The 16,845-nt window shown below is 39.6% G+C and overlaps 1 protein-coding gene across 2 annotated transcripts in view; it reads right to left on the bottom strand.

Moving 5' to 3' along the window:
* LOC114198079 (nucleoporin SEH1) overlaps positions 1-13,807 on the bottom strand; it is a 175,495-nt gene extending 161,688 nt beyond the window's left edge. For both annotated transcript variants that reach the window (XM_088019612.1, XM_028089348.2), the window contains exons 1-4: positions 13,554-13,807; positions 9,572-9,622; positions 7,296-7,442; positions 1,218-1,429 (exon numbers count right to left, since the gene is read on the bottom strand). In XM_088019612.1, coding sequence (XP_087875738.1) covers positions 1,218-1,429; positions 7,296-7,442; positions 9,572-9,622; positions 13,554-13,664 — 521 coding nt within the window. In that variant the 5' untranslated portion in view covers positions 13,665-13,807. The remainder of the gene's footprint in view (positions 1-1,217; positions 1,430-7,295; positions 7,443-9,571; positions 9,623-13,553) is intronic.
* Between the last annotated feature and the right edge of the window lie 3,038 nt (positions 13,808-16,845).

Below are 16,845 nucleotides of genomic sequence, written 5' to 3'. Positions count from 1 at the left end.
ATGCGAATCTTGATTTTGGAGCTGTGGGTTCAAGCCCCATGCTGGGTGTAGAGATTACTTAAAAGTAAAATCCTTAAAAAAATAAAAATACAATAGCAACTAGCAGAATTAAAATCTAAAATCAGAACTATTAAAAGCATTTTTAGCTCTTTAGTAAGGGAACTTTCTACCTTTCATTTTGTACTCTTCTAGATGTGAAATTTTTCCTTTTTTTTCTTTTCTAAGATTGTATTTATTTGAGAGAAAAAGCAAGAACATGGCGGGGGAGGGTGACCCACCCAGGTGCCCCTGAAATTTTTTCTCTACCAAATGATTCATTATTCTTTTAATTTTAAAAAATAATTTAATAGAAAGCAATTATGAGGGGCACCTTGGTGGCTCAGGTCGTGATTCCAAGGTCCTGGGACTGATCCCGTCAGGCTCCCTGCTCAGCAGGGAGTCTGTTTCTTCCTCCTTCTCTGCCCCTCCCGCCTGCTCGTACTCTCTCTAATAAATAAAATCCTTTTAAAAAAGAAAAAAGCAACTATGATATAGTCAGAGTCACACTATACAGCAGTTAAAAAAATAAGGTAAGACTAGATAGTATTATACTAATACACTGGAAAATACCCACAATGTATTTGTAAATGAAAAAGGCAAATTTCAAGTAAGGAGAATATATGTCTATACGTATCTGTGTGTTCTGCATCTACCTTTACATGATAGTATACGTGTGTGTTGGCATATATTTGTGTATTTAAAAACATATTAAATATTTGTTTGTATATACATGGAAAAAGCCCAGAAGTTGCACACCCAAATATTTACAATGGCTGGCTTCTTCCATGGAATAAAAATAGGGGACAAGAGACATGACAGGTGACGGCAGATTAAGGAGAACTTTTATTCTACGTAACATATTTTTAAAAATAATAAACATGGCTAAGAAAAATGTTTTAAGGAAATTAAACCATCAAATGCTTAGCTTAAAAATTACTAATCTGGGGGCGCCTGGGTGGCTCAGTCATTAAGCGTCCACCTTCAGCTCAGGTCATGATCCCAGGGTCCTGGGATCGAGCCCCGCTCCCCGCTCAGCAGGAAGCCTGCTTCTCCCTCTCCCACTCCCCGTTTGTGTTCCCTCTCTCACTGTCTCTCTGTCAAATAAATAAATAAAATTTTTTTAAAAAATTACTAATTTGTTTTACTAGGATATTATCAGGTTTTCTGTGTAAGCTTACCTTGAAGGGTTCCAAGAAATACAACTACAGCTTAGCTTACATGAAATCTCATGCTGCAGAGACCACTGGCTGAGATTCATAACATCTGGCGCCTCATATATTCTTACTATACCATCTGCCGAACAGGTTGCTAACATAAGACCCATGTGCTTAGGAGCAAATTTCACATCAGTAACGGATGTTCTGCTATCCACTAGAGTTGTCCTCTTAACCTGAAAAAAAAAATTATTTTTATACAAAAAGAAAAGGATGGTGGAGTGGAAAGAACATCAGCTCTAAAATCACACTACCACTTTACTAAGTATATTACCTTGAATAGGTTATTTTAAAACCACCTGGGTCTGTATTTCCTCCACAGCAAAATACCACATACACAGTTGGCAGTCCGTAATACATCAGTGACCTGTAATTAATTATTCCCTTTAAGGTAGAAAAAAGTTCGCCTTAGAAAGTCTAACTTTATTAAGAGTAAGGACTCTCCCTTAAGCAGACCAGTCACTAAACTAGAAAGTGTTCAAATTTTAATACAGGTAGTTCTGTCTCGCAAAATATGCTGCGAGTAGTAAATTAAATGAATTAAGATTCTTAACAGTACAATGGAAAGCATGTAACTTCTCCAAACATAAATGCCAGTTAGCCCTACTTGGCTCACTACCATCTACTTGAAGAGAAGGCGTTTACTAAAGACCAAGAGAATGGTACAAAGCTGGTACTGTGATAATTACAGAATGCCACCAGAGTACGTTCAAGCTACTTTCTGGCATCTAAATTTCTGACTGAAAATATCAACAAAATTTAGAAATCAGCACTTTACTGTCCATAGTTACTAAAATACATCTTAAGGAGTCTCAATATTAGAAGAATATCACATAAACTCCAAGGATTGCATTCTTGCAAACATTTGTCTATAAACACCACTGAATAATCAAAACCAATAAAATTGCTGAAATAGTAAATGTATTAATGGCAGCTGATTTAACTAAATGCAAATATGCAGATATCCCCTGCTTTTCAAAGGTTTGTTATGCCACTTTGCTTTTACAAAGACCTTTAGTACCTTTCTCACTAATCTGAAGAGGATTTTTGCTTTTACGACAAGAGAAAATAGCATTCATCATTTGTTTTGCAAGTCATTACAGAAGCAGCAACCACGCTTATATATGAATGGCACCACCCAGCTCCTTCCCTGGGACCTACACAGCATCTCAGCATCAAGCCTCAATAGTCTTGAACTGTGTCTGCAAGTATCTGTGCTTTATCTTGATTTATGTTGTGCAAACATTAGCGAAATGTGTCCGAAGGCATCAGAAAAGCCTAAAAGAGGTTATTTTTCGGTTCAGGAACACTCAAAAATTCTTCCATGTCAGTTAGTGGTAACGGATTCTCTACTTTATGCCATTTCAGCTTACGAAAGTTTTCCTAAGAATGCTCTATGTTCATATAGTGGGGGAAACCTTTATCTCTAAGTTCAAATAAAAATCCTTTCTCTGCCACTACTCCTCAACCCAACCTACAGTATACTAATTGACCCAACTCTGACTGTTAGAAAACTCCCTCCAATTATATACATTTCCCTTCTCTTTTCCCCTCAAGCAGTTATTTGCCTTAGGGAGGCCCTAGGGAAAAAATGAGACCAACCCCTCCCAACATCAAAAAAAAATTTTAAGGGCATGTGGCTGGCGACTCTATTTCTCAGGGTTGTGAGTTAGAGCCCCACATCGGGTGTAGAGATTACTTCAATCAATCTTAAAAAAAATTGTAAAACTGTGAATAGCGTGCAAGCTACAACTGTAGAATAATTAAAAGAATATGATAATGGCATTAAGGAGAGACACATAGGCCAATGGAACAAAATACAGTCCAGAAATAAACTCTCTCTCTATATCTGGTCAATTGATTTTCAATGAGGATGCCAAGACCATTCAAAGGAAAGGGTGTGGTGTCTCTCCCAACCAGGTGGGGGCCCCCAAATGTGGGGCAACCCAACTGGGTAGAAGCCTGAAAAACAGGCAGTAAAAGGATTCATCAGAGGCAGAACAAAGGAGGTAGATATTTATTGAATACATGGCAAGGGAATGGCAGGCAGGACAGCATAGAGACTGTCTGTTAGGAGGCACTGGGTGGAGGCTGTATTTAAAGGAGGAAGATGAGGAGGTATGGGGACTTCTGGAATTCTCCCTTTTTTGGTAACTGTGCCAGGTTGTAAGTAGCCCATTGGTTAGTTAGGGCCTATGGATATTTTGAGGTGGGTGGCCTTTATGGGCCTGTTTGTATTCACCTTGCTTTACATTCCATTGCTCAAGCCTGTTGTCTAAAAGTGGCCTCTACAAAGAGCAGTCATTCCAATAAAAGATACTGGGGGAGGGTATGTGTTATGGTGAGCCTGTGTATTGTGTAAGACTGATGAATCACAGACCTGTACCCCTGAAACAAATAATACATTATATGTTAATAATTAAAAAAAAAAAAAGATACTGGGAAACTGGATATTAACATATGACAAAATGAAATTGGAAGCACCTGGCTGGCTCAGTTGGTAGAGCATGTGACTCTTGATCTCAGGGTCATGAGTTTGTGCATTGGGGGTAGAGATTACTTAAAAAAGAAAAAAAAAAAGTTGTACACTTACTTTATACCCTATACAAAACTTAAGTAAAAATGAACAGAAGACCTAAATGTAAGAGCTAAAATTTTAGGGATGCCTGAGTGGGCTCAGTTGGTTAGGTGTCAGCCTTCGACTCAGGTCATGATCCCAGAGCCCTGGGATCCAAGTCCCGCATCAGGCTCCTTGCTCAGCAGAGAGCCTGCCTCTCCCTCTCCCACTCCCCCTGCTTGTGTTCCCTCTCCCACTGTGTCTCTCTCTGTCAGATAAATAAATAAAATCTTAAAAAAAAAAAGCTACAATTTTAATACTCTTAATATAAAACTTCAGGGAAAGTCTTTTTGACATTGGACTTGGCCATGATTTCTTGAATATGACATCAAAAACACAGGAAATAAAAAAATAAATTGGACTTCACGAAAATTCTTAAATTTTGTGCATCAAGGGACACTGTCAGGAGAGAGAAAAGGCAACTCACAGAATGGGAGAAAATATTTGCAAATCATATACCTGAGAAGGTACTAATATCCAGAATATAAAGAACTATATACAACTCAACAGCAAAAAACCCAAACAACTCAATTTAAAAAATGGGCAAAGGACTTGAATAGACATTTCCCTAAAAAAGTAAAGGACTCTGGTACCAATTCCAATTCAGGGGGTGTTGGAGGGGGGATAACCCCCAACAAATAATTCTCACATAACAGCAGCCTGTCCGAGAATTCAACTCAATTCTGACACTATCCACCCAGAAATAGCATCAGATTCCACAGGTTAAGGGCTCAATCCTGTGAGACTTCCCACACTTCAGAAACTTGAACAGCTCTCAAAACGCAGACAGGCAGTCTGCTTAATAGATACCCATTTATTATAAAAGGATATAACTCAGAAATAGCCAGATGAAGAGATGCAAATTGTAAAGTAAGGGGAAAAGTATGAGGAGCTTCTATGCCCTCTTCAGGCCTACCACTCTCCCCACATCTCCACATGTTCACCAACCCCAAAACCCTGTGAACCTATGTTCTTTGGGGTTTTTATTGAGACTTCATTACACAGGCATGATGGAGTAATGCATTGGCCATTAGTGATTGGTTCAATCTCCAGCCCCTCTCCCCTCCGCAGAGGTCAGGGGGTGGGACTGAAAGTTCCAGCCCTCTAATCACATGGTTGGCCCCATTCTTAGGCACTTTCCAAAAGTCAACTAACATAACAAAAGATGCTTTTATCACTTTCAACATTTAGAAAATTCCAACAGTTCTGGGATCTCTAAGTCAGGAACTGTGTTAAGAAGACCAAATACATATGGAAAATATATTTCTTATAAATCAAAACATTGCAAAAAGATAAACAAATGGCCAATTAGCACATAAAAAGATGTTCAACATCATAAACCATTAGGGAAATGCAAAAACAAACAAAAAACACCTCCACGAAGAGATACCATGTCACACCTACTAAGATAGCTACAATGGAAAACAAAAACTGCAAACATTGGTGAGGACGTGGAGAAACTGGAACACTCATGCATTGCTGGTGGGAATATAAAATGGTACAGCCATTCTGGAAAGTTATTTAGTAGTTTCTCAAAAGTTAAACACAGAACTACCATATGAGCCAGCAATTCTACTCCTAGGTACATATCCAAAAGAATTGAACCCAAGATCTCAAACAGTTTATCTATACAATAATGTTCATAGTAGCAATGTTGGTTAGCTAGGATGCAATGGGGAAGTTACTCAAATAAGAAGGCTGAAACAAACAAAAAAAAAGCTGAAAGCTATCAGCAAAGGGGAAGAGGGGAAGAGACAAAAGCAGGGAAGGAATATATTTTGTTTTGGAGAACCAACAGTTCCAGCCAAGGAGACCCCCAACTAGGTGTTTCACCTGACAGCCCCTTAGGTGAGCCACTCTGAGCTGTACTGAAGCTGAGGACACGCACAGAAGCCCCTGACCTTTAGCTCATTATATTAAGATCTTCTATGGGCAGAGTCTTCCACCATTTTTTGAACACAGATGTACACACTAGCATGTTGACATGCTAGGCATGTGCAATTGAACTGAAGTATTTATGCAAGCTCCCTGTTCCTGCCCCCTACACACTGCATAAAAGCTTCCTGTACTAACCCCATGCAAGACAGTGCTTTGGAAACTATCTCCTTGTCTCCTAATAAAAAGTGTTTTGCTTTCTTGGGTTGTGTTCAATTTGATGCACCCCAAATGGCAAATCCGTTGAGTTCAGTTACAGCATTATTTACAATAGCTAAAAGGTAGGAACAACCTAACTGTCTGTCTACAGATAAATAGATAAACAAAATGTGGGATATACACACAATGGAATGTTATTCAGCCATAACATGAATGAAATTGATATATGTGACAACATGGATGGACCTTGAAAACATTTTGCTTAGTGAAATAAGCAAGACAAAGGACAAATACTGTATGATTCCATTTATATGAGGTACCTAGAGCAGTCAAATTGACAGAAAGTAGAACAGAGGTTACCAGGGGTTAGGAGAACGGAAGGAGGAGATACTATTTAATGGCAAAGAGCTTATATTGGGAATGATGAAGTTTTGATACAGATACTGGTGATGTATACACAGCACTGTAAATGTATTTAATGTTACTGAACTGTACACTTACAGTTAACATGATAAATGTGTATAATCTACAATTTATAAAATGCGGCAGAAAAAAAGAGCAGTATTGACAACATACAAGCATTAGTGTTGTAAGAAAGGTGAAGAGGACTGTTAGGAACAGAAAAGAAAACACTGTATTTATATCCTTAAAAAGGCATAGACTATATCCAGAAGAATACAGAAAAAATTCATAATGGTGGTTGCCTCTAGGAAACAAACTGTGTGGCCAAAGAGGAGGAAGTTGTCACTGTATATACCCATTTGTACCTTTTGCATTTTATACCTTGTACCTGATTATCTATTACAAGAAATAAAGAGGAAAAAAAGAAAACACTAGAGTGGGTCTTCAAGGTAATCTAGTTCAATTCTCTCACTTTATAAACAAGGAACTTGACCAGTACACATATTATACTCTTTTTAAAATTTGAACATCCAATCAGGGAAGAGCTAGAGTAAATAGCAGAAGCAGGTAAGAGTATATTTTATAAGAAAACAAAGGTAACCACAAAAGAGAAAAAACAATTTTTTAATGGATTTTTAGAGGGCATTCAACTGTATGACAAAGCAAATACTACAGATTCACCATGAAAGTTATAATTAAACAATGCCACGAGTGCTCCTCAGTACCGCTTCAGGCCCGAGACAAAATTAAATAAACAAGTAGAAGAAAAACGTGGAAGAGAAAAAATGGAACTAGTAAATGTAGAGAGGAGTGGTAACATCTTATCAAGTGCCTGAAGCATTCCCGGAAAGACTGATGCTCCTCAGATTCTCATGCACCCCTCTCCCCATTCTATCCTCCCAACCCCTGAAAACCAACAAATGTCTCACCCAATGACTCTGTCCTCGAAGTTTATCATTTGATTCTCCTACTATTTCTTCCCACACAGCAGCTGTTCGGTCAAAAGAACAAGAAGCCAAAACCTGTCCAAATTCAGGATGGGCCCATGTCACACGCCACACAGATCCACTATGTGTCTGAGGAATTATTTAAAAAAACAAAAACAAAAAAAAACAAAAAACTGACTTTACTCATACTTCACACATATAAAGTTTTACTTGAGGAAATAGAGCACAGATATTTTTACTTCAGTAAGAACAGAAAGCTATTTAATTTCACATTTAAATAAAAAGTTAAGTTCTAGAAATTTGTAACTTTTAGAAGATATTCTCTATTTAGGATTGTGGCCATTCTGGAGTCAAGTCCTTCTAACATTTTACTAATAAAGAAAAATCCAGCTGGATAAAGTTGACCTCTTCCAGTGCTAACAGAGAACTGCTTCAGAGTTTAGCCTAACCAGGGTTTAAAAAAAAAGATCTACCAGTCCACCATTTTTTTTACTTGCCAATTCTCTCTACAGGAAATGGCCACCTAATAAAATAAATAAGACTAATCAAAATTGTTGGCTTCAAAAGCCTAACAGTACATAGAAACTGTAGCAATAAAACACTTAACCGATTCTGATACCTGGCTAGACAGTGGACTATTTCAGGAAAAGAAGCAATGAGTGATCAAATTTAGAGAAGCCCAAATCCTTGTATTCTGAGAAAATAATTTAAAGCTCAGTAGCATTACCTTTAATATTTGAAAAATGGCAAATTACTATTCTTCAATTCTTCATGTTGACCAAAAGAAAAAGGAACAGATAGGTCTCAAAACATTTCACATCCACAGAATTTCATTTGTGCTTTCCGGTAAAGATACAGTATGACAACGAGTATCAGTCCACCAATAATGTTTATAAACTTGTTTTATGGTTCTGTATATCTAACACTTTCACACTCAACAATCTCAGGACACTTTCATAATTGTGTAATTTCTACATAGTAAATATGTCATCCAAAGGTACACTTTGCACCCTTATTTTTTATCCTTTGTTTTGTCCAGTCTTTTTGTTTCACTTTTAATTCTTATTTATACAGGCTATCAGGTAAAAAATGCACTAGAGCAGTGAGATTTTGTTAAATATTAGATTTCCAGTAAAGCGCAACCTAAGAAATAAAGATTACGCAGAGATAGTCATCAAAATAAAAAGGAAACTACTATATTAGCTATCATCAGTTGAACAAAACGGTATATTTACTGATATATTTATGTTTTACTGCTATATTTATGTTTTTTAACAGGCTTTAAAAACCTATCAAAGTATTTATTACCTAAGTTTTAAACTAAAAAGCAAGAAATAAGGGTTTCCTTTTAAAGTGATATAATTTTGGAACTGGATAGAGGTGATAATTGTACCAACATTGTGAATGTAGTAAATGCCATTGAATTGTTTATAAAAGATCAAACTACTAATACATGCCACAACATAAATGAACCACAAGGAAAAGGGAAAGTAACCAGACATAAAGAACTACATATTGTAGAATTCCATGTACATGAAATGTCTAGAAAAAGTAAAACTAACCGAGACAAAAAACAGTTCTAGTGGTTGCCTAGGGCTTGGGTGGGGAATGGGGATTGACCCCAAACAGGCAGAAGGGAAATTTCCGGGTTGATTAAAGTGTTCTAAAACTAGATTGTGGTGACAGCTGTACAAATGTATAAATTTCCTAACATTTGTTGAACTATTCATGTAAAATTGATGACTCTAATGGTAATCTGAGTAAAGCTGTTTTTAAAAAAAGAAACAGAACTTGTACAAAATATCACAACTATTAAAAATATGCCGGGACGCCTGGGTAGCTCAGTCAGTTAAGTGTCTGACTCTTGAGCTCAGCTCAGGTCTTGATCTCAGCGTCCTGAGTTCAAGCCCCATGTTGGGCTCCACACTTGGCGTGGAGCCTACTTAAAAAAAAAAAAAAGCGTGTGTGTGTGTGTGTGTGTGTGTGTGTGTGTGTGTGTGTGCGCGCAAAGGAAAAAGTAAGTAATAATACTAAAATGCTAAAAATAGTTATATCAGAATGCTATGGAACTGCACATTTTCCTACTCTCAAATTTTATGAAGTATATTTTTGTTAGTTTAATAGTTAAAAACATAAGATACTTTAGGAAAAGAAGTATACATTTTACAATTTTCTAAAAGACAAATAGCAAGTCACTGATGATACCAAATAAATAGTAAACATCTGAATTTTTTAAAAAGCACTGTAAAAATACTAACCTTCCAGCTAGCCGTACAATGCCAATCCCCACTTTCACTTTTATCCCAGACCTGTAAGAAAACAAAAGACATATTTTATTCCTACATATTCCTACAAACATGAAAAACATTAACACTGGATCAGTATTAGGGCAAAAGAAGAGAACATAAATTCACAAAATAACAACAACCAATAAGTAAACACTCATTCGCATACTAATGGAGAACCTGGGGAGTGCCAGACACCAGGCTGAGCACTCAGGGGTCAAGGAATCTCTGCTCTCATAGGTAACAGTAGGTAACAGAGACGAGTACAGTTGCAGTCAAGTCTTGTTATTGAAGTAGTTGTGTTCTACGATGTTGCTGAAAACACTGAATCAGCAAATACTGAACCACCGCTCCCATGGGAAAGACAAGATCTGTAGGAGCCTGTGGTCACAAAATATTCGTCAACCAATCAATACATAACCTTGTTTTATGGATGTACCTGTTTAATGACACCTTTTTAGTGTATATTATTGATTCATTAACACTGAAATCATAGCTAACAGTAACTGTCTGAATGAAGCTTTCCTAACACATAACATTTTCTCCAGAGGGCAATCACAGCCTTCTTGCACCTCGGAACACTAGGCAGCACTTCAGGGCTACATCTGGAGACAATTTTAAACAGTGAAATCACCAACAAATAAACAAAAATGTGAAAAATGCAGCACAAAATAGACAAGGAAAAGGACACTTGTTTACAGAATAAGAGCCCAAATAAGCAGGGTCACCCTATTTAACCTCAGCTGGAAACATGCACATCAGGCAACTCCAATTTTTTGCTACTCTGTGCTCATGTCAGCAACTAACTATGAGTACTGGTTTTGGGATTACAAATAAATTGTAAAGAGTAGGTAAATTCACAAATACAGAATTTGCTAATAATGAGGATCAATTGTGTATCTAACAACAAAAGCAAAATACTGATGCTTACTATCAAAAAATATAGATGACAGGGTTGCCTAGGTGGCTCAGTCAGTTACGCGGCTGCCTTCGGCTCAGGTCATGATCCTGGGGTCCTGGGATCAAGTCCCACACTGGGCTTCCTGCTCAGCAGGGGAGTTTGCTTCTCCCTCTCCCTGCCGCTCTGCCTACTTATGTGTGCACTCTGCCTACTTACGTGTGCGCTCTCTCTCTCTGTGTCAAATAAATAAATATCTTAAAAAAAAAGTTATAAATTCCTCAAAAAACGAAAAATATAATTACCACATGATCCAGCAATTCCACTTCTAGGTACATACCCAAAAGGGCTGACAGCAGGGTCTCAAAGAGAGATTTCTACACCCACATTCATAGCAGAATTATCCACAATAGCAAAAATGTAGAAGCAAACCAAGTCCACTGACAGATGAACGATAAGCAAAATGCAGTATTCACTATACATATTCAGCATTAAAAGGAAGGGAAGGAGGGAAGAAATTCTGATGAACTATATTTTGCTTATCATTCGGCCTTAAAAAGGAAGAAATATTTACAATACATATTCAGCCTTAAAAAGGAAGATTCCAACACAGATTCCAACATGTACAAACTTCAAAGACACTATGCTAAGTGAAATAAGATAGTCACAAAGCAGAAATATTTTATGATTCCACTTATATGAGGTACCTAGAGTAGTCAAATTCTTAGAGACAGAAAGTCGAATGGGGATTGGCAGGGGGATGGTGGTGATGGCTGCACAAAGATATGAATGTACTTAATACTACTGAACTATACACTTAAACATGGTTACAAGGATAAATTTTATATTATGTGTATTTTACCACAATTTACAAAAACTAAAGAAAAAATGTTAATGCCTGGCATGGATAATGATCCTACCAAATCAATACTCTGGCACTGTAAAATAGAACCTTGGAAATGGCAATATGCCAATTATTCACAAAAGCTTTCAAAATATCCACTAGTTTCTCTACTTGAATGAGGTTAAGAAAATCATTCAAAACATGCAAAAAGCTAAAGTAATGAAGATTTTCATTGCAATACTACTTCTGACAAAAACCTACAAAATCAAAAGATTAAAAGATTCAGTAAGTGGATAAGGAAAAAAATGGCAGATTCAGTTAACAGAAATTAATGCAATATTCGACAAGTGGATTGATGAATGGATAAACAAAATGTGTACATATACAACAAAATAGTCAATCTTTTTTTTTTAAGATTTTATTTATTTGACAGAGAGAACACAAGGTGGGGGGGGGGCCTGGAGAGGGAGAAGCAGTGAGCAGGGAGCCTGACTCTGGGCTGGATCCCAGGACGCTGGGATCATGATCTGAACCCAAGGCAGACACTTAACGACTGAGCCACCCAGACGCCCCATCAATCTTTTTTTTTTTTAAGATTTTATTTATTTGTCAGAGAGAGAGAGTGCATACACAAGCAGGGGGGAGGGGCAGGCAGAGAGAGTGCAGGCTCCCTGCTAAGCAAGGGAGCCCGCCTGGGGACTTAATCCCAGAACGGGGATCATGATCTGAGCCCAAGGCAGACTCTTAACCTACTGAGCCACTCAGATGTCCCAATGTTATTCAATCTTAATGAAATTATGATACATGTTACAAATACAGATGAACCTTGAAAACATCATGGTAAGCGTAATAAACCAAACACAAAAGGACAAATATTGTATGGTTACCTTTATATGAGATACCCAGCATAGTCAAATTTATAAAGAAAGGATTAGAAGTGACCAAGGGCTGGGGGCAGTGGGGAAGAAGTTACTGTGTAGAGTTTTAGTTTAGGATGAAAAGAAAGTTCCAGAAATGAATAGTGGTGATGGTTGCCCAACAATGGGAATGTTGTGCTTAATGCCATTTAACTATAAAATATACTTAAAGATGGTTAGTTTACCACAGTTTAAAAATTTTTTTAAGTGATTTTAAACCTTTTAGGAATTACAACGCTATTTTTCAGAAGGGAATTTATGTATCTATGTATGTATGTATTGGAGAGAGAGAGAGTGCACGGGGAGAGGGGAGGAGAAAGGCAGACCCCCGCTGAGCTCAGAGCCCCATGCAGCTCCATCTGAGGACTCTGCTATCAGGACCTGAGCTGAAATCAAGAGTCCCGTGCTCAACCAACTGAGCCACCCAGGCGCCCCAAGGCTAGTTGTTATTAACTACCTTTGAGGGATCACTGGTATCAAACTTGTCTGTGAAAACAAGTAGTAAAAACTGTCCTTCAGCTTTTCAGTTATTTTGGAGTCATCGAGAATACACATAATCCACACTCCAGCTTTCGTCTTCAAGACTATTATCATTTACTGCATAATCTCTAAAGTTCCTAAAACCCAAAGGCCATCCACTTATCACATAAATTCTTGTCAGCAGTGTACATCTACACGAACTGTAAGAAACAAACATGGATTTATGCTTCTTCCATTGCGAAAAGAGATGAGCTTCCTCTCTGAACATAAGGAGAGAACAATCTCCGCAAGACGGGGACAAGGCACACAGCACTTGAGACAAGGCGAACTGACTGCATTACAAGTCGCAAGGCAAAGTCCCCTGGATGAACCAGCGTGGTAACAAGGCAACTACCCCCAAACCCGAGCGGTCTGACAAATCCCTCGCGCAGACAAGGCTGAGGGGCTCTCTCGCTCTTGCCCACAAGGACCCGAGCCTGCGCGGGCTGAACACGCGTGCTCCCAAGGCCCCCAGTGGCGGGAGCGCGCACGTGGCCACGACGCCCGCCCTCCCCCTCCGCGCAGGCGCAAGGCAGCGTGCCACCTCCAACCCCGGGGCGGGGGGGCGGCTGTGACCCCACAATAGTGAGGGAAGGATGAAGGAGCACACCCGCCGCCCGCCCGCCTTGGGCTCCAAACCTCGTGCCCAGCGGTGCGCCTCAAAATCGGGAGGTAGTCCCCTTTCCAAGCACCGCTCCTTCCGCTCTAACAGGGAATCGTGCACGCTCTCACTTCCCCTCCTTCCGGGCCCGGCCCGCCCCAATGCTCCGCACACACCTTGACGCTCTGGTCGCTGGAGCAGGTAGCCATCCGTCGCCCATGGAAGTCGAAAGAGACATCATGGATGAGATCTTTATGGTCCGCCGCGATGTGGCGCGCCACAAACATGGCTTCCGTCAGGCCGCGCCTCCTCCGTCTGCCCCTCCCACCACCGAAGAGGGCGGCCGCGGCGGCCCGGGGACCGCAGCCCACCAAGACCCCGCAGCCGACAGGGCGCGCACGGTGCGTGAGGTCCGCGCGCAACCCGCGCTGCGCCCCGCCCCTTTACCCGTCATGCCCCGAAAGGCTGCGAGGAGGGCGACTGCGCCTGCGCCTCCTGACAGAGCCCTGCACCCGGAAGGCTGTACTCTCGGCAGACTCGACTTTGCTGTGCTGTAATGAAAGTTAAAAGAATTTATTGTTAAAGTATGATAATTGGGAAAAGTGAGAAAGTTAGAAAAAAACATACACAGACCTGGGCCTTGAGTCAGGATTGGACAGTGTCTAACCCCCTACCCAGACACTGGCTCAGAGCAAGTGAAGACGGAAGGGCGCTTTGCTGGGACAATTAAGGAGCCAGGAAGGGTGGAACTATGCCGAAAGAGTCCAGGCTGGGCCTAAAAGTGAAGAGAGGAGGGATAGAGTTGAGAGGGAAAAACCAAGGGGTTATGGAGGTCGAAGAGCTGGTGTGAAGGAGAGAAAAGTAAGGATCCAAGGTCATCAAAATGTTTATAAGGTTTTTACAGAACAGGCTTGGGGATGTCAAGAACCAAGATATGGGCAATGAGATACTAGAAATTAGAAAGTTCTTGGTGAAGAAACTCAAGTCACCTAAGAAAATGGCAGGAGCCGTTTGCAACGACGTGGATGGAACTGGAGGGTGTTATGCTGAGTGAAATAAGTCAGTCAGAGAAAGAGTATCATATGACCTCACTGATATGAGGAATTCTTAATCTCAGGAACAAACTGAGGGTTGCTGGAGTGGTCGGGAGTGGGAGGGAGGGGGTGGCTGGGTGATAGACATTGGGGAGGGTATGTGCTACGGTGAGCGCTGTGAATTGTGTAAGACTGTTGAATCACAGATCTGTACTTCTGAAACAAATAACGCAACATACTTTAAGAAAAAAGAAAAAGAAGATAGCAGGAGAGGAAGAATGAAGGGGAGTAAGTCAGAGGGGGAGATGAACCAGGAGAGATGATGGACTCTGAGAAACAAACTGAGGTTTCTGGAGGGGAGGAGGGTGGAGGGATGGGTTAGCCTGGTGATGGGTATTGAGGAGGGCACATTCTGCATGGAGCACTGGGTGTTATGAACAAACAATGAATCATGGAACAGTACACCAAAACAAATTATGTAATATATGGTGATTAACATAACAATAAAAATTTAAAAAAAAAAAAGAAAATGGCAGGAGCCAAAATGACCTGGAAGACTGAAGTCTGGAGCCAGAGTTCTCAATGAAGAAGCAAAACAAAAACAAAACCTGGCAAGAGACCAGTGAAAAAGAGCCCTCAAATCAATGATTCTGTCAAACCCGGAATTTCCCTTGCCTATCTGAAAGTAGAGCATTTCTATAAAACCTTTCCTAAGATGAAATGGCATACAGAGAAGAATCAATTACCATAAGTTTCCATGTAAACTTTTTAAGCAGTCTCAGACCCAAATAAATAAATTCTTTTAGGCTTTTCTGATACCACCTTAGGTCACACGTTGTTAATGGATGCACAAAATAAATCAACATAAGGCGCAGATGCTCACACAGAAAGTTCAAAGCTCTGGAAGCTTGATGTTCAGATGCTGTGTAGTTCCCAGGGAAGAAGCTCTGCATTGCCACTGATGCTCCCAGTTACTGCTGCCTCTATAACAGCTAGCTGCAAGACAAACACTGTTATTTTCCCTTTTCACCTCTTTCTGTAAAAGTAAAAATCCCCTTTAGATTTTTGTTTTCTGTTAGCAAAAACAGGTACTGATATAGGTCTTGCATAAAAGCAAAGTGGTGTAACACGAACTTTTAAAAAGAGGCGGATGCTTCTATTCTGCAGAGAGTTTAGCGATTAAGGGTATTTTGTTTATCAGGCATTCTAGAGGGCTTAGTGGTAAAATTAGGTTGGGAAATGGTGGAATATTAGGTTGGGGGAATGGAAATAGAAAAAAAATCAAAAATAAGCCTGCAGAAAGGGTTTATATTTTGGATTATGGCCAGAAATGAGAAATGACAAGAATGTGGGGCATGGTGAGGTTAGCTGCCTAGAAAGTTTTCAAAATAATTAGTCCCAGCTGTCCCCTGATGGATTGCACAGAAACCTGCAGAGGAAGGTGGAGAAATGACTTAGCCTTTCTGGAATTTTTTTTACTTTCCTTTTTTTTTTTAACTAAAAGTAAAATGTTGGGGTACCTGCGTGGCTCAGTTAAGTGTCCTACTCTTGATTTCGGCTCAGATCATGATCTCAGGGTTATGAGGTTGAGTCCTAGATTGGGCTCCACCCTGGGCAGAGCCTGCTTGAGATTTTCTCTCTACCCCTCTTCCCCTACCATTCTCCCTCTCTTAAAAAAGAAATTTAAAAAAAAGTAAGATGTTATTGATACTTTAACAGACAGGCCCAAAATCTGTGAGTTGCAGGTATGATTACTAATAACAACTGTAACTGCTTTAAGGTCAAAAAGATTCTTTTCCAAAAACAATACTCATTATCTATAAAAATCCAATCAATTTAGAAAAGCTCTAAAACTTTTTTAAGTTTTATTTATTTAAGTAATCTCTACACCCAATGTGGGGCTCGAACTCACAACCCCGAGATCAAGAGTCATATGCTCTTCTGACTGAGCCTAAAAGCTCTAAAATTTTTTAAAAATATTCCTTATATGAAAAGACACTTCTCTGAAGAAGACATACAAATTGCTAAAAGACACATGAAAAAATGTCCATCATCATTAGCCATCAGGGAAATTCAAATCAAAACCACATTGAGCTACCACCTTAGACCAGTTAGAATGGCAAAAATGGAGAGGGAAAGAAACAACAAATGTTGGAGAGGATGTGGAGAAAGGGGAACCCTCTTACACTGTTGGGGGGAATGCAAGTTGGTACAGCCACTTTGGAAAACAGTGTGGAGGTTCCTCAGAAATTTAAAAATAGAGCTACCCTATGACCCAGCAATTGCATTCCTGGGTATTTACCCCAAAGACATAGATGTAGTGAAAAGAAGGGCCATATGCACCCCAGTGTTCATAGCAGCAATGTCCACAATAGCCAAACTGTGGAAAGAGCCGAGATGTCCTTCAACAGATGAAAGGATAAAGAAGATGTGG

This window comes from Eumetopias jubatus, unplaced genomic scaffold (genome assembly GCF_037043125.1).
Source record: "Eumetopias jubatus isolate StellerSeaLion01/CBP00866 unplaced genomic scaffold, mEumJub1_p1.0 scaffold_16, whole genome shotgun sequence".
NCBI lineage: Eukaryota > Metazoa > Chordata > Mammalia > Carnivora > Otariidae > Eumetopias > Eumetopias jubatus.
This window is presented reverse-complemented; position numbering and strand designations above follow the sequence as displayed.